Source organism: Chlorocebus sabaeus, chromosome 10 (genome assembly GCF_047675955.1).
Source record: "Chlorocebus sabaeus isolate Y175 chromosome 10, mChlSab1.0.hap1, whole genome shotgun sequence".
Lineage (NCBI taxonomy): Eukaryota > Metazoa > Chordata > Mammalia > Primates > Cercopithecidae > Chlorocebus > Chlorocebus sabaeus.
The window spans coordinates 224522-239839 of NC_132913.1; the positions used below are offsets into that span (position 1 = coordinate 224522).

The 15318-nt window shown below is 51.5% G+C and overlaps 2 protein-coding genes across 4 annotated transcripts; one reads left to right on the forward strand and one right to left on the reverse strand.

Annotated features, from left to right (window-relative positions):
• Nucleotides 1-4967: 4967 nt before the first annotated feature.
• IMP4 (IMP U3 small nucleolar ribonucleoprotein 4) lies at nucleotides 4968-10608 on the reverse strand. 3 transcript variants are annotated; one of them, XR_012094151.1, is made up of 11 exons: nucleotides 10498-10608; nucleotides 10080-10288; nucleotides 9829-9937; nucleotides 8307-8390; nucleotides 7540-7649; nucleotides 7326-7458; nucleotides 7094-7248; nucleotides 6925-7019; nucleotides 6763-6836; nucleotides 6139-6680; nucleotides 4968-5188 (listed from the first exon to the last, which is right to left on the reverse strand). XR_012094151.1 is itself a non-coding variant. In XM_073019568.1 (10 exons), exons 2-10 carry the CDS (start codon nucleotides 10080-10082, stop codon nucleotides 6568-6570), a joined length of 876 nt encoding a protein of 291 aa, XP_072875669.1. In that variant the 5' UTR covers nucleotides 10083-10193; nucleotides 10498-10608; the 3' UTR covers nucleotides 4968-6567. The 3 variants fall into 3 exon arrangements, 2 of the variants coding, with proteins under 2 accessions (XP_072875669.1, XP_007962745.1); XM_073019568.1 differs by having other exon boundaries at nucleotides 4968-6680; nucleotides 10080-10193; XM_007964554.3 differs by having other exon boundaries at nucleotides 4968-6680.
• A 212-nt stretch (nucleotides 10609-10820) lies between these two features.
• VMA22 (vacuolar ATPase assembly factor VMA22) lies at nucleotides 10821-15105 on the forward strand. The gene is made up of 5 exons (XM_007964553.3): nucleotides 10821-11018; nucleotides 11089-11192; nucleotides 11280-11362; nucleotides 11992-12123; nucleotides 14116-15105. Exons 1-5 carry the CDS (start codon nucleotides 10821-10823, stop codon nucleotides 14226-14228), a joined length of 630 nt encoding a protein of 209 aa, XP_007962744.1. The 3' UTR covers nucleotides 14229-15105.
• The last annotated feature ends 213 nt before the right edge of the window (nucleotides 15106-15318 follow it).

Sequence of the window (15318 nt, forward strand, 5' to 3'; positions counted from 1 at the left end):
GCACCCCTCTTCAGTGCAAGAGGAAGCCGTGGCCATGCCCCTTCCTGTCCGCTGCCTGAGAGCTGTAAGTCCTCTGGGAGAGCCTTTGTTCCCATCTCCATTAACTCCCCTCATGTGTGCCAGGCTTCAGTGTTCCGAATCGAAGACGCCTCCTGGTCCCTCCCTGAGAAAGGGTCAGCAGCTCAGCGCCGGGGAAACAGGCGAAAGAGAAAGCCACCCTTTCCCTTCTCAGCGCTGGACCAAACCCCAGAACCCCCCGCTCTGTGGAGGCTGGCTGCTGCTCTCAGGAGCTGTCCTGCAATTCTGCTTCAGAAAGGAGGGGAAACCACTGGGAGTAGAGGGGAAAGGCCTCCTCCCCATCTTTAAAATGCTCAAAACAGCTTTCCCCCACTTCTCCAGGGCAGAGCCTGGGCATCTGCATCGCCCAGAGCAGGCCCCTGATGTGCCCCTGGAGGAAATAAACTCGGGCAGACAAGTGCTCTAACAGCAACGCTGGTAGCACTCTGGGACTTCCATGACTGACAGGCGGGTCAGGCTGCCGCCTCCTCGGCCTGCAGGTTCTATACCTAATGCTGGCCCAGCCTCAGCACACTTCCTCTGTATGCTTTATTTAGAAAAGACCGGCCGGGCGCGGTGGCTCAAGCCTGTAATCCCAGCACTTTGGGAGGCCGAGACGGGCGGATCACGAGGTCAGGAGATCGAGACCATCCTGGTTAAAACAGTGAAACCCCGTCTCTACTAAAAAATACAAAAAACTAGCCGGGCGAGGTGGCGGGCGCCTGTAGTCCCAGCTACTCGGGAGGCTGAGGCAGGAGAATGGCATGAACCCGGGGGGCGGAGTTTGCAGTGAGCTGAGATCCGGCCACTGCACTCCAGCCTGGGCCACAGAGCGAGACTCCGCCTCAAAAAAAAAAAAAAAGAAAAGACCAACTGGCCACGTTATTGTCAGTAAATGCCGGCCGGGGTCCTGCACAGATAAGGGCCATCTGCGGGCCCTGATGGCACAGCCCATGGATCACAGCTGAGTGTAGTTCCCAGGACAGCCAAAGGGATGCATGGATCCGTGTGCGTGGCTGTCTGCCCATCAGTTGTAACCCCGGAGAGACACGAGTGTGCATCCATGCTTGGGTGAGTGTAAACACCGATGGAAGGATTCCTGTAACGAGGGGGCACCCTCACTGCTGCTGCTGACCAGGGTGTTCTAAGTCCTAGGCAATGCAGGGTGGCAAGGAGAAAGGAGGGAGGGGCCCATCAGAAATGCTCATTGGCATATAGCATAATCAGCTACAAAGTTTTAGAAACTCTTATGAAAAGCTGTAAGGACTTACAAGAAAATTTAATAAGGTAGCTATTTAAAATATACTAAGTAGGCCAGGCATGGTGGCTCAAGCCTGTAATCCTAGCACTTTGGGAAGCCGAGGCAGGTGGATCACGAGGTCAGGAGATCGAGACCATCCTGGCTAACACGGTGAAAGCTCATCTCTACTAAAAATCTAAAAAAATTAGCCGGGCATGGTGGCACGCACCTGTAGTCCCAGCTACTCAGGAGGCTGAGGCAGGAGAATTGCTTGAACCCCCGAGGCAGAGCTTGCAGTGAGCCAAGATCACGCCACTGCACTCCAGCCTGGGTGACAGAACGAGACTGTCTCAAAAAAAAGAAAAAAGTATATACTAAGTACTTCCACACACCATTTTAATGAATTTGAAACTATAATGCAAAAAGCTCCCATATTAATTTCTTGAGAAATAGGCACCAAGTTTGAACCCCTAATAAATTAATGGAGTTAAGCGATAACACTGCCTACTGACATCAGAAGAACAACTCCCAGGCAGGCACTGCGACTCCTAATGAAAGAACAGAACACCCCCATCAAGTATTCCTGCTAAAAAAAAATTTGAACGTATATCTGATCGAGCCTCTAGATCTCAATATTAATTCAGAGGAAACACGACGGCACACAAAAATGTTAAATGACACTACAGTGTTGAGATCAGCAACATCCAGACAGTGAAAGGTCTATTAAGACAAACCAGTTTCCTAATTGAGTAAACTGCAAAGAAACAGACAATCTTATAGAGACTCAGAACATAACACACAAATGCTCATAGCAGCACTGTTCACGATAGCCCAAATGTGGGGGACAACCTAAATTTCATCAACTGATGGATCAAATGTGGCATAGAATAATGCCCCACGTAGAGGGACATCCATGGAATATTATTTGGCAATGAAAAGAAATGAAGTGCTGACATGAGTTACACTGTGAATAAGCTTAGAAAACATTATGCTAAGTGGAAGAAGCCAGTCAGAAAAGCCACATTAGTCTATTTACATGAAATGTTCAGAAACGGCAAATCCATAGAGACCAAAAGTATTCATGTAACAAAAGAAATCCTGTTCTAAGGCCAGGTGCGGTGGCTCACGCCTGTAATCTCAGCACTTTGGGAGGCTGAGGCGGGCAGATCATGAGATCGAGATTGAGACCATCCTGGCTAACACAGTGAAACGGCATCTCTACTAAAAATACAAAAAATTACCCCGGCACGGTGGCAGGCACCTGTAGTCCCAGCTACTCGGGAGGCTGAGGCAGAAGAAAGGCGTGAACCTGGGAGGCAGAGCTATCAGTGAGTGGAGATCGCACCACTGCACTTCAGTCTGGGCGACAGAGCGAGAATCTGTCTCAAAAAAAAAAAAAAAAAAAAAAAATTCTTGTTATAATGTCTCAGCAGAATCTCGCCAAAAGTAGATTCATGGTTGCCAGAGGGGCTGGGGGCCTGGTGGGAGGGAGGGGATTGGAGTGACAGCTAATGGGTATGGGGTTTCTCTCCGGGGTGGGGCAGGGGGGTACAAAAAATGTTCTAAAATTAGATCGTGGTGATGGTTACACAGCCCTGTGAATATGATTTTTAAAAAATCATTGATGCACAGGGACGGGCACACAAGGCTGTGAGTTCAGCCTGCGCTGTGAATTGTGTAATATGTTGACTATCTCAATAAAGCTGTTTTTAAAAACAGACTTGAGACTTGTCCATCATTTGCAATGAATGGACCTGATGTCAATCTTAGTTGAAACTAACACACTGTCATCAAGGCAAGCTGAACATTAACTGGATATCTGATGATATTAAGGAATAATCATTGATAATTTTAAATGTCATTTTTGTTGTTGTTGAGTCCTTACCTTTTAGAGATATACATGGAAATACATATGGATGAAATGCTGTGATGTCTGAGATCTACTTCAAAATAAACTGGTGGATACAGGGATGGGTGGGCTCTGAAGACTGGCTCATATCAAAACCAGCTCAGCAACTCACTATACCATCTTCTCTGCCCTTGTATGTTTCAAATTTTCCACAACTAACAAGATTTAAAACCATCAATCTAGAGGTGAACAATTGCATCTGTAAGGAGAGCAGACCGGTCATAGAAAATATATACACACACGGCCAGCAAGTATTTGAAAAGAGCACAACCTCCAGAGTAACTAAAGAAACGCAAATGCAATTGGGGGAAAACATTTTGCACCTAGCGCTTGACAGAGAGGTTAAAACCTCGTATGATGCCCAGGGCTGACCTGGGGGGTAGGTGCTCACATCTTGTGATGGTGCCTGTGGAGAGACACAACCTCTACTATCATTTTATTTTAATTTTTTCCTTTTATTGAGACGGAGTCTTGCTCTTGTTGCCCAGGCTGGAGTGCAGTGGCGTGATCTTGGCTCACGGCAACCTCTACCTCCCAGGTTCAAGCGATTCTCCTGCCTCAGCCTTCTGAGTAGCTGGGATTACAGGCACCCACCACCATGCCCAGCCAATTTTTTGTATTTTTAGTAGAGATGGGGTTTCACCACATTGGCCTGGCTGGTCTTGAACTCCTGACCTCAGGTGATCCACCCGCCTCTGCCTCCCAAAGTGCTGGTGTGAGCCATGGCGCCCGGCCTCTATCATTTTAAAGGCAGAATTCCCCGTGTAGGAATGTATTCATCAGATACACTTGCACAAATACGCACAGAGGTACGTTCAATGATGCTCTTGAAGCAGTGTTTGTGGGGATGAAAACACGAAGCCACCCAACAATGTAGCCACAAGGAAGGAGGCAGATTCAGGTGTACTAGACAGCCCTGGCACCCTGTGGAAGGAGGCAGATTCAGGGGTACTAGACAGCCCTGGCAGCCTGTGGCATCCAGTTGTCATTAAAGAGTAAGACGCAAGGTTCAGAGTGACGTGCACGTGATCCCTTTCAGGTTAAAATATAACAAACAGTCAACAAACTTATGGATACTATGAATAAAAAATACCAGTCCAGCTTCTTTAAAAAGTCAATACCGACGACCTCTGGAGAGCAGGGATGGATTGTATGGGGTGGAAGGATGATGGTTTACTTTTCACCATGTGCACTTGTGTGTGTTTTTAAAACTGTTTTGTAGAGATGAGCTCTCCCTATATTGCCCAGGCTAGTCTCAAACTCCTGGCTTCAAGCGAGCCTCCTGCCTTGACCTCCCAAAGTGCTGGGATTACAGGTGTGAGCCACTGCACCAGGCCTTTTGTATGCTTTTCTATCATAAGGATGTCTTCCAAGTGTCTACCTGCACCCAAAGAAAAATGGGCAGAGAACTCAGAGAGCAGGTCTCCGTGGTCAAGAAGTGGGTAAAATGTTCACCCACTAACATTACGGTAAAGAACCTCCCTGCTCCCTGGGTGCCCAGTGCTCCAGCAAGGCGTCCAGCCTTCTGGGGGACGATGCAGAACATACACACAAGTGCAGGGCCTCCCTGCCTTTTGCACACTGACAGCATATTACACATGGCGTTTCACACCATGCTTCTTTGTATTTAATGTCTATCTTGAGGAGCTTCTCGATGGCTGCATCTACAGAATGGGGAAAACTATTTGCAAACCATGTATCTGATAAAGGGTTATTATCTGACTCAATTTGGGCTGTTATAACAAAATACCACAGACTGGGTAGCTTAAACAACAGACATTTATTTCTCACAGCTCCGGAGGCTGGGAAGTCCAAGATGGTGGCTCCAGCAGATTCGGTGTCTGGTGAGGGGGGGCTTCCTGGTTCACAGATGGCAGCTTCTAGCTGTGTCCTCACAAGGCAGGAGGCGCAAAAGAGCTCCCGCGGCCATCTTTTATAAAAGCACGAGGGCAGAGTCCTCATGACCTAATCGCTTCCCTAAACTGTTGACCATAGGGATGAGATTTCACTATATGAATTTCTGGGGGACACAAACCATCAGGCCACAGCAGTATCCAAATTATATAAGGGACTCAAGTCAACAACAAAGAACAAACGACCTAGTGTATGCAAAAATGCTCAGTATCACCAACTGTTAGGGAAATGCAAATCAAAACCGCAATGTGAGATCACCTCATACCTGTTATGACGGCTATTATTAAAAAACACAAGATAAAAAATGTTGGCAAGGATGTGGAGAAAAGGGAACCCTAGTGAACTGTTGGTGGGAATGGAAATTAGTACAGCCTTTATGGAAAGCAGTATGGAGGTTCCTCAAAAAGTTAAAAATAACCACCATTTGATGCAGCAATCCCACTTCTGGGAATACATATAAAAAGGAGACGAAATCATTATCTTCAAAAGATAGCTATACTCCCATGATGACTGCAGCATTTCCACAACCGCCAAACTATGAAAACGATCTAAGTGTCTGTTGGTGGATGGATCGGTAAGAAAATGTGGCATATATAGTTTTTACAAAAAAAATTCTATCGGCCGGGCGTGCTGGCTCACGCCTGTAATCCCAGCACTTTGGGAGGCCGAGACGGGCGGATCATGAGGTCAGGAGATCGAGACCATGCTGGCTAACATGGTGAAACCCCGTCTCTACTAAAAAATACAAAAAAAAAGCTGGGCGAGGTGGCGGGCACCTGTAGTCCCAGCTACTCGGGAGGCTGAGGCAGGAGAATGGCGTAAACCTGGGAGGCAGGGCTTGCAGTGAGCCAAGATCCGGCCACTGCACTCCAGCCTGGGCGAAAGAGTGAGACTCCGTCTCAGAAAAAAAAAAAAAAAAAAAAATCCTATCATTTGCAATAACATGGAGGAACCCGGAGGACATTATGTTAATAGAAATAAGCCAGACACAGGACAAATACCACAGGATGCCACTCACATGAGGAATCAGCCGCTGAGCACCGGGTTGGGCCTGTCCCGTCGGCGCTGGCACACTGGCAGCTCCCACTGAGTTAGGTTGGTGGGCTGCCCATGACACGGACTGGGCCTGCTACCCACATGCACCTGCTGAAGAGCTCATAGGACCCTGACTAGAGGGGATGTCAGCATCAAATATCTGACTATGTTAACCCCACATTGACGCCAGGCCAAGCACGTCCCACAGCCATCAGGTCCCCACCCAAGGGGACCCCGATGGGCTTTGCCCTGCAGACGTGGCCTGACCACTCAGACGAGGCGCGGCCATGACACAGATGGTTTATTCAGAGCTCTCCACCCACCATGGTTCCGCATCCCAGCTCCGCAGGCCTGTCTGTGACAGCCCCATCCTGAGTTCCAAGTCCACGTCCTGACTGAGTGGTGAGCGGGCTCACTCGGCGCTCAGGAAGACCCTCTTGCGTGCGGTATTGGTGTAAGGGTGCCAGCGCCACTCCACGTCTGCTGTGGCCTCCTGCTCCAGCGTGCCCAGGCGGATCATGTACACTGCAGGCAGGGATGGCCATTAGCCCTGGCACAGCCAGCCTCGCCTCCCGACCCCAGACATGGGATTCAGCCTCAAACTCACGCTTTAGCTCAAAGCGAGGCCCGACCTCAGTGAGCTCCACGTTGCGGTGGTCTGTCTTCTTGTACACGTGGTGCCTGGGAGGAAACAGCTATGGGTCAAAGGCAAGCAGCACGCGGTACACAGGGTGGGGACGCTCTCCCAGGGCATGGCCTGGGGACCCACCGGAACGATATGTAGTCGTCCTGGTTTGCGAAGGTGATGACCCGGTGACTGTCCTCTTTGGGCACGGGAAACAGGTATCGGAGGATGTCAGAGACCTGGGGCACAGGGAAAGAGAGTGGCAAATGCCTGGCCTGGCCCGCAGCCCCAGCCTGAAGGCCCCCAGACTCACCCGCTTGCCCAGGCGGGAAGAGAAGCCATGTGTGATGAGGTGGGGCTTGGCCTCTGACATGGTGCCCAGGTCTGGGATGTCATGCCGCATGACCACGTTGCACAGCGTGAAGTAGGCAGTAGGGCCAAAGGGCAGGTGGCTGACGATGAGCCCCACTGGCGGGGAAAGGTGGCTGTCAGAGACCCCGTCTGCCCTCAGATGGCTCCCACCCCGACTCTCCCTCTGGCCTCACCAGGTGTGCCCCGATGCTCGTGAACGACTAGCAGATCGGTGACGCCGTTGGCTTTGCAGGCTCGCACCAGTGCCCCCACTTCATGTCGACCTCGGTTCATTCGCTGGGCGCCTGGGAACACCAGCTTCAGCTCCTGGGCGTGGATGGCAGTGTGCAGTGAGGACGGGGGCTGTGTGTCCTGGGCGTCTCCCCCTCACTCCCTGCTCACCAGTACCTTTGCAAACATCTTGAGGCGGGAACTGGGGTCTCGGGAGGTAGTGATCATAACCTTGGGATCCTCGACTCCTGCCCATCGGTATTCATCATCCACGTGGCTGGTCACGCCTGTCAGGGGCACGAGGGGCAAGAACATGACAGTCTCGGGAATGAAATGCTAACTTGGGGGCAGCCAAGACCGCCAGGATGGTGCTGTCTGCTGAAGCCTTCAAGGATAGGAATGCTCCACATGCACAACGGGCAAGAGGGCGGCCTCCAACCACTCTGGCTGCCGAGCACAAATGTGGCGGAGGAACAGAATCTTTTGTCTAATTGTAGTTCACTTAAGCTATATGAATCACATGGGGCTAGCAGCTACTGTATTACACAACAAAGTCCACAGTCTGCTAAGGTGAACAGTGGCAAACTCTTTTCCCTCAAAACAAGTATCTATAATGTTTGGAATTCCTTTCTTGTTTCTTGAATAATGCAGTGAATTAAACGTATGGGCACCAATGATGTGCGAGGGACACCATCTTGCCCCGGCAGGCACTCCGGTGGGGGAGGGAATTAACAAGCGAGGCGCAGAGTCAGTGGCCCACGTGTGCCATGTAAGTGGGACAGGGCACACTCAGGGAGAGCCCTGCGATGCCATCTGTGCAGTGACAAGGGCATAGGAGACAGTTCCAGGAGCAGTTCCCTCTGATGGGACAGTGCCCAGTGTGTCTGAGGAACGACGGGAGACCAGCCAGCTCAGTGTTGGGGAGGGCTACCTTGTATAGTTACCTTCACCTCCTGCATCATCAAACTCCAGGGACCCCTGTAAGGCCAGAGCCTCTCGGCGTAACTCAGTGGGAATCAGGCGGTTTTCTGCAGGGAGAAGAGAGAGGGGCTGAGTGGGTCACAAGCATGGAGCCCTCAGCTCACTCCATACACCACAGCTTACAAGCCTGTACACGCTTGAAATAAAAATATCTCAGTCCTTTCTGGGCTTGGATACAGCAGGGATAGAGGTGACAAAACTTTCTACAGGCCAGCCCATAAACAGTGGTTACTAGGACTTCATTTTCTTTAGTCTCACAACTTGAAGACTTTCTAAAATATCTAAACATATTGTATTGCTTTTACAATCAGGTCGAAACCTAAAAATTGATTTTTTTTTTTTTTTTTTTTTTTGTGAGAGTCTAACCCTGTCACCCAGGCTGGAGTGCAGTGGCGTGATGTCAGCTCACTACAACCTCCGCCTCCCAGGTTCAAGCGATTCTCCTGCCTCAGCCTGCAGAGTAGCTGGGATTACAGGCACCCATCACTACTTCCGGCTAATTTTTGTATTTTCAGTAGAGACGGTGTTTCGCCATGTTGGCCAAGGTGGTCTCGAACTCCTGACTTCAAGTGATCTGTGAGCCTCAGCCTCCCAAAGTGCTGGGATTACAGGAGTGAGCCACGGCGCTGGACTTTAAAAATTACTTTTGAAAAGAAATATAGACTGTTCTGTATGTATGAAGGTGAACCAGAGACCTTTAAGCTCTCAAGACAGCAAAACCGCTAGTCATGATGCCCACAGTGCCTCAAGGGCATGGCTTCAGCGGGTTCTGGGCCGCAGGCTGCCCACTGCCGAGCAGAGCGCTCCACGCACGCACTCGGGCACCACTGTTCTCCACGGGGCTCAGAAGAACTCTGGCAGGGAGAATGGGCAGTGCAGTCTGCGGCACCCGCGCTATCCAGATAGTCTTTGGAGAAACTTTCTTTTTTTTTTTTTTTTTTTTTTGAGACGGAGTCTTGCTCTTTTCCCCAGGCTGTAGTGCAGTGGCACGCTCTTGCCTCACTGCAACCTCTGCCTCCCAGGTTCAAGTGATTTCTGCCTCTGCCTCCTGAGTAGCTGGGATTACAGGCGCGTGCCACCACGGCCAGCTAATTTTTGTATTTTTAGTACAGACGGGGTTTCACCATGTTGGTCAGGCTGGTCTCGAACTCCTGACCTCATGATCCGCCCGCCTCGGCCTCCCAAAGTGCTGGGATTACAGGCGTGAGCCACCGCTCTAGAGAGAATTTCTATAGGACAAGGTAAAGCCTTTAAAACTGGGGACGAACTTGACACACTGTACACAGCGGGCAAGCTGCAAAACCCGGGTACTGCAACGTCAACGACAAGTACCACTGTCACACGGAAGGAACCCTCAAAACCAACAGGAGAATCCAATGGGCAAGGAAAACGGCCGGCAAGCATTTGGAAAGACGCTTGGATATCCGAACACAAGTAAGTGCGGGGGGTTTACCGCGCAGACGCCCACGGGGCCGACCACCGTACCTTCGAGCGCGTGCCTCAGCCGCTCCTTCCTCTCCTGCGCTGAGCGCTGCGCCTCCTCCCGGGCCTTGCGGTACAGGTACTCGCGGCGCAGGCGGGCCTCGCGGCGCAGCTGCAGGAACAGCGGGCCCAGTCACTACTGGCTCCCGAGCCCCGGAGCCCCGGAGCCCCCGAGGCTCCAAGGCCCCAGGGCCACATCCCTAGCACTTCACGCGTCCCGCAGCTCCGAAACAGGAGCTCAAACATCCTCCTACCATCTTGAGCGCCGCTTCCACGTGGGTCCCGGAGACTCTGTGGGTTCCTCTGGCGCCACGCAGTCCTCACTTCCGCCCTCAACCAAGATGGTCCCTTAGACGCTTCACCGGCGCCTGCAGCCGTCGGGAATGCCCTGTTAAGATGGCGAATAGGGCGGGGCGGGGGAGGGGGCATGGCAAGGCGATTGGCCGTTCCAGGGCGCGTTCTCCTTGGGACAACCAATAGACTGGTTACAAAATGTCACACGTGACTTCCGACTGCAGCTAATAAAGATGTCCGCCAGAGGCTGCCCCATCCCCGCCCTTCCCCCGCCACCGCCGTGCAGAATGCACGGTTTCAAGATGATGAACCGCCAAAACAATCATAATTAGCAGCTCGACACAGTTCATCAGCTGTAAAAATGGCACACCGACTGACCTGGAGGTTGCTTGCCGGCTCCTTTCCAAATTAACTTTAAAACCACTCTTCCCTCAACCAAAATGGTTTCTGCACAGCTTCGCCTTCTTCCATCGCCACAGCAGGGGCCCGAGTTCTAAGACTGGGCAGCTTCCGGAAGGACTGGGAACCACCTGCGGCCCCGGCCGACAGTCCGGCTGGCTGATCCATGTGGGGGCTAACTGGAGAAACCAGTCGATCGGCTGCTTCCCTGCTGCTTCCCTAAGTGCGCTTGCCCTTACAGGAGCTGACCCGGAGGCCTAGGTGCTGCCGGCGTGGGGATCCCCAGCTGGGAACGCCCCTCCATGGAAGATCTCGTGTGCCCATTGGCTGTCCTGCCAACCGCGGGCGGTGACGGGGAAGGTGGCGGGTCTGGATGTGAATGTGTGTCCATGGCGGCGCTTGACCTGCGAGCGGACCTGGACTCGCTGCTCCTGCAGCTGCTGGGGGACCTGGAGGAGCTGGAGGGGAAGCGAGCGGTGTTGAACGCCCGGGTGGAGGAGGTAGGCGCCTGGGGCGGGCAGGAGGGCACACGGGCGTAAACTGAGGCTCACCGCTGTCCTCTCCTTGCAGGGCTGGCTCTCGCTGGCCAAGGCTCGCTACGCGATGGGCACCAAGTCGGTGGGGCCCCTGCAGTATGCTTCCCACATGGAGCCCCAGGTCTGCCTCCAGGCCAGGTGAGGAAGCGTCCGTGCTGGGCTGGGTGGGCGGGCGCGCTCCAGGCCTCGGCTGCCAAAGCTCCGTCCTCCCTTCTTGTCCTTCAGCGAGGCCCAGGAGGGACTCCAGAAGTTCAAGGTGGTGAGATCTGGTGTCCACGCCCCGGAGGAGGTGGGGCCTCGCGAAGCAGGTGAGCCCCCTCTTCCTTCTGCAGAACCCCTTCCCAAAGTCAAAGACAAAATGCAAATAATGGAGATGGTTTTAATTAGGTTTTTGCGATAAGAGAGAGCATCCCAGAGCTGAAGAACAGAATGTTTTTGTAGAGTGGTTTTGCCTTCGACTTTTGTAGGGAGGAGTAGAGAAGTTGGGGAGTTGCTTTACACTGGGAATAGTTTTACAATCACTTAAGTTTCAGTCAGCTGAACAGAAAATATTCATCTGTGTGTCTAGCTAGTTTCAGAGGGACAAACTTCTAATCCCAGTTAATCATTCCTGAAACAAAGAATGGGGAGTTGGAACGTCTGTGTCTGGTCTGTCAGCATGTTCAGGTCCAATGGGTAAGGTCAGTGTCACAGGCAAACAGGGTCATCGGCAGGGCCTACAGGAGTCATGGGAAAGAGTGGACAAACAGTCTCATCTGAATCACAAGGGGAAAGGCTGTGTTTTGTGGTAAGCTGTTTCCTGGAACCCCAAAGTTGGAATTTTTCCAACCAACAGTGTTTTCTAGAATCATGAGCTCAGATCAAGCTCAACATTGTCACCAAGACGATACAGGCCAGGGAGTAAGATCCCAGCCTACTCCAACCTTTCTTTCCTCAGCTCTGCGGAGGCGCAAGGGCCCCACTAAGACCCCAGAACCGCAGTCCTCTGAGGCCCCTCGGGACCCCCTGAACTGGTTTGGAATCCTGGTTCCTCACAGTTTACGTCAGGCTCAAGCCAGCTTCCGGGATGGTGAGTGGACCCTGTCGTTTGGCTGTGTGGCCCTCAGACCCTCTATCCACAGGGAACACTGGAGCACTGCTGCCATGGCTGGGGTTAGTCTGTGAAAGACTTTGCAGGTTTCTCTCCATCCAAACTTCTGTTGTTACCCACTGTGTTTTCCAAAAGCATTTACTGGTTGTTGGCAGCATTCAGGTTCATGCTAGCTGCTGGGGATACAGCAGAGAACAAAAGAGAAAAACACCTTTTCATGTAATGTTTAGGAGCAGAGAAAGGCAATGTGCAGATAAGTAATAAGACAGGATGTGAAAATTGTTACGAAAAACACATAATGGAGTGGGACAGGAGTGGGCCAGGGGAGCTATTACGAAGGGTGGCCAGGGGAGGTCTCTCTGAGGAGGTGAAGGAAAAGCTTTGTGGGTGATTTTGGAGAATGGTGCTCTAGATGGAGGAACCAGCCAGGACAAAAGCCCTGAAGCCATATATATCAGGTGTGTGAGGAGGCTGATGGCCTGGAGTGGAGTCAGATGAAGACTGTGGGACGCACAGAGAGGCTCTGAGCAGAGGATGGTTCGACTGGCTGCACAGGGTCACAGGAATCCTTGGGTGCTGGGTGGGGACACAGAGCAGAGGGAGGAAGCGGGCGTCAGGGAGCAGCCAGTGCGACAAGCAGATGGCGTCACTGGAGGAGGAGGTAAGTGGTGGGAACCTGCACAGGTTTTAAGAGTAGAAGCTGGCCGGGCGCGATGGCTCAAGCCTGTAATCCCAGCACTTTGGGAGGCCGAGACGGGCGGATCACGAGGTCAGGAGATCAAGACCATCCTGGCTAACACGGTGAAACCCCGTCTCTACTAAAAAAAGTACAAAAAAACTAGCCAGGCGTGGTGGTGGGCGCCTGTAGTCCCAGCTACTGGGGAGGCTGAGGCAGGAGAATGGCGTAAACCCGGGAGGTGGAGCTTGCAGTGAGCTGAGATCTGGCCACTGCACTCCAGCCTGGGCGACAGAGCGAGACTCCGTCTCAAAAAAAAAAAAAAAAAAAAGAGTAGAAGCCTCAGAATTTGCTGACAGATAAGATATGGGAGTAAGGGAAGGAAAGGAGTCCAGGAAAGCCCGCGGTCTCCACTCAGAACCCCTGGAGGATGGAGTGACCCTCACCCGCTGTGGGCAGCTGAGGGGATGCCGGAAGGCAGGAGTTGGTGTGGTCTGTGTGGTGTCTACTGACGTCCTGCTGGACAGTCTGAGTGGGCACTTGGGCACATACCTCTGGAGTTTGGGAAAGGCCTGGGCTGGAGAGAGATTTGGGAGTGACTGCATAGCACTGTTTAAATTCCAAAGTTTTTGACACAAACACTGGTTTAAAGCTGAGATAGAATGAGATCAGCAGAGGGCCTGGGGAGTATGGACGGGAGGTGAGGGAGAGGAGGGGAGAAGCCAGTCAAGGAAACTTAGGAGCAACACCTGGGAGCAGGTGTCCTGGAGGCCAAGAAGAGAAAGTGCTTCCTGGAGCAAGTGATCTAGTGTGTGGTCAGCCCTGCTGCTGAACAGGAGGCTGGAGCCTGAGAGCTGCCTGGAGGACTGGGCAGCAGCTGTTCCAGCAGAGACATTGGCACAGGCACCTAGAGGTGGATCCAGAGTGTGGACTACTGTTGGGGCGGAGAAAAGAAGTGGAGGGAGAGCAGGTGAGGGGAGCGAGAGGCTGTAGTAATGGGGGAAGGAAGGAAATGAGGGCATGAGATGGTATTACTATCTGAATCTTTAGTTCCTGGTAGGTGATATAATGGGTCCGGGAAGTCTGAGGAGGTGACATTTTAGCAAAGATCTGAAGGAAGCATAAGACTGCAGAGGTTCTGGAGCAGCCAATGCAGGGCCGTACCTGGAATGTTTTGGGACAAGTGTTGGGGGCAGAGAGGCCTGGAGCCTCTCCAATTTCTGGATATGTCCAGATCCTCTTGGGTCCTGTGTTATACCACAGATACCATCCTAACCTTCTCTCCTTTCCTCCAGGCCTGCAGCTGGCCGCAGACATAGCCAGCCTCCAGAACCGCATTGACTGGGGTCGAAGCCAGCTCCGGGGGCTCCAAGAGAAACTCAAGCAGCTAGAGCCGGGTACTGCCTGACATGCATGCACAAAGGCAGGACAGTGAGCTCAGCTGTTCTCCAACATTGCTATTTGATCTCAGGCCTTCTTCCTTCACAAATAGCTGTTGCCCCTACCCCACGCCCGCTAATGCCCACCCTGTCCCTGCTCTGCATGTTTCCTTAGGTGTGAAGTTGGAAGAGGCAAACTAATTTTGAAAGCCACTATTTTGAAACCATTCTGAGGTCTGAGTTCCCATAGGACACACTCACGTGGGCAGGTACACGTTAGTCAACAATTGGAACTGCCTCTTGGATCACTCAGCTGTGGTTTCGTGGCTGGATGACGGAACACTGTGCGAAGAGAGGTGGTGGGGGACGGGAAGTCGTGCTTCATGCTTACTACAGCCTCCAAATTGTCTTTGCTGGAGGAGAAAACCGTACTGGGCCAAAAGATAGGACAATATGACTTGAGTCCACAAGGATACAAACACCTGAGTAGCTGGGCAGCCCTTGGCAGGGTCTAAGCCAGGAAGTAAAAATGATCCGGCCTAGATTTTTAAGGTAACTCTAGGAAGAGGCCTAGGTTTTTAAAATCCTGTCTCTTTATCTTACCATAAAAGGCTGAGCCTCTCTTCATTTTTTTTGGAAGGGCCACTTGTGTTTTCTGTTTTGGGAACTTCATTTTTCTACTGGGTTGTTGATCTTTGCAATAATTTCTAGGAGCTGTTTATGTTTAGAGGTAATTGGTCCTTTGTTCATGTGTATGAGATGGAAGTCTTATTTTCCAGTTTATCTTTTTGCTTATGATTTTTTTGACTTTTTATTATAAAATAAAACATATTACATCAAACCGCACAGAACAGTTGAATAGCTTAATGAATAACTACAGTAAAAGCTATGGTAACCACTACCCAACTTTTGTGTTTTTTGGTCATTATTTGTACATACAGTTGAATGTATCCAGCTGTCACATGATTCTGAATTTGGGCTTGTAACTGGTAAGGCAATCAGGGAATTCTCCAGCATTTTCAAGAACCTCTGTGGTTTCGGTTGAAATGTCCACTGAGTCATGTCCAGCTTTTCCACCGTCCGCCCAAGTGCTGTATGTTGGTTAATGCTGCCCTTTTG

Coding starts and splice junctions, on each gene's coding strand:
- VMA22 (XM_007964553.3), top strand. CDS start 10,821: ATGGAAGATCTCGTGTGCCCATTGGCTGTCCTGCCAACCGCGGGCGGT. Junction 11,193..11,279: donor CAGGTCTGCCTCCAGGCCAG/GTGAGGAAGCGT, acceptor CTTGTCCTTCAG/CGAGGCCCAGGAGGGACTCC. Junction 12,124..14,115: donor TCAAGCCAGCTTCCGGGATG/GTGAGTGGACCC, acceptor CCTTTCCTCCAG/GCCTGCAGCTGGCCGCAGAC.
- IMP4 (XM_073019568.1), bottom strand. Junction 8,391..9,828: donor GCTGAGGCACGCGCTCGAAG/GTACGGTGGTCG, acceptor TTCTCCCTGCAG/AAAACCGCCTGATTCCCACT. Junction 7,249..7,325: donor CGAGCATCGGGGCACACCTG/GTGAGGCCAGAG, acceptor TTTCCCCGCCAG/TGGGGCTCATCGTCAGCCAC.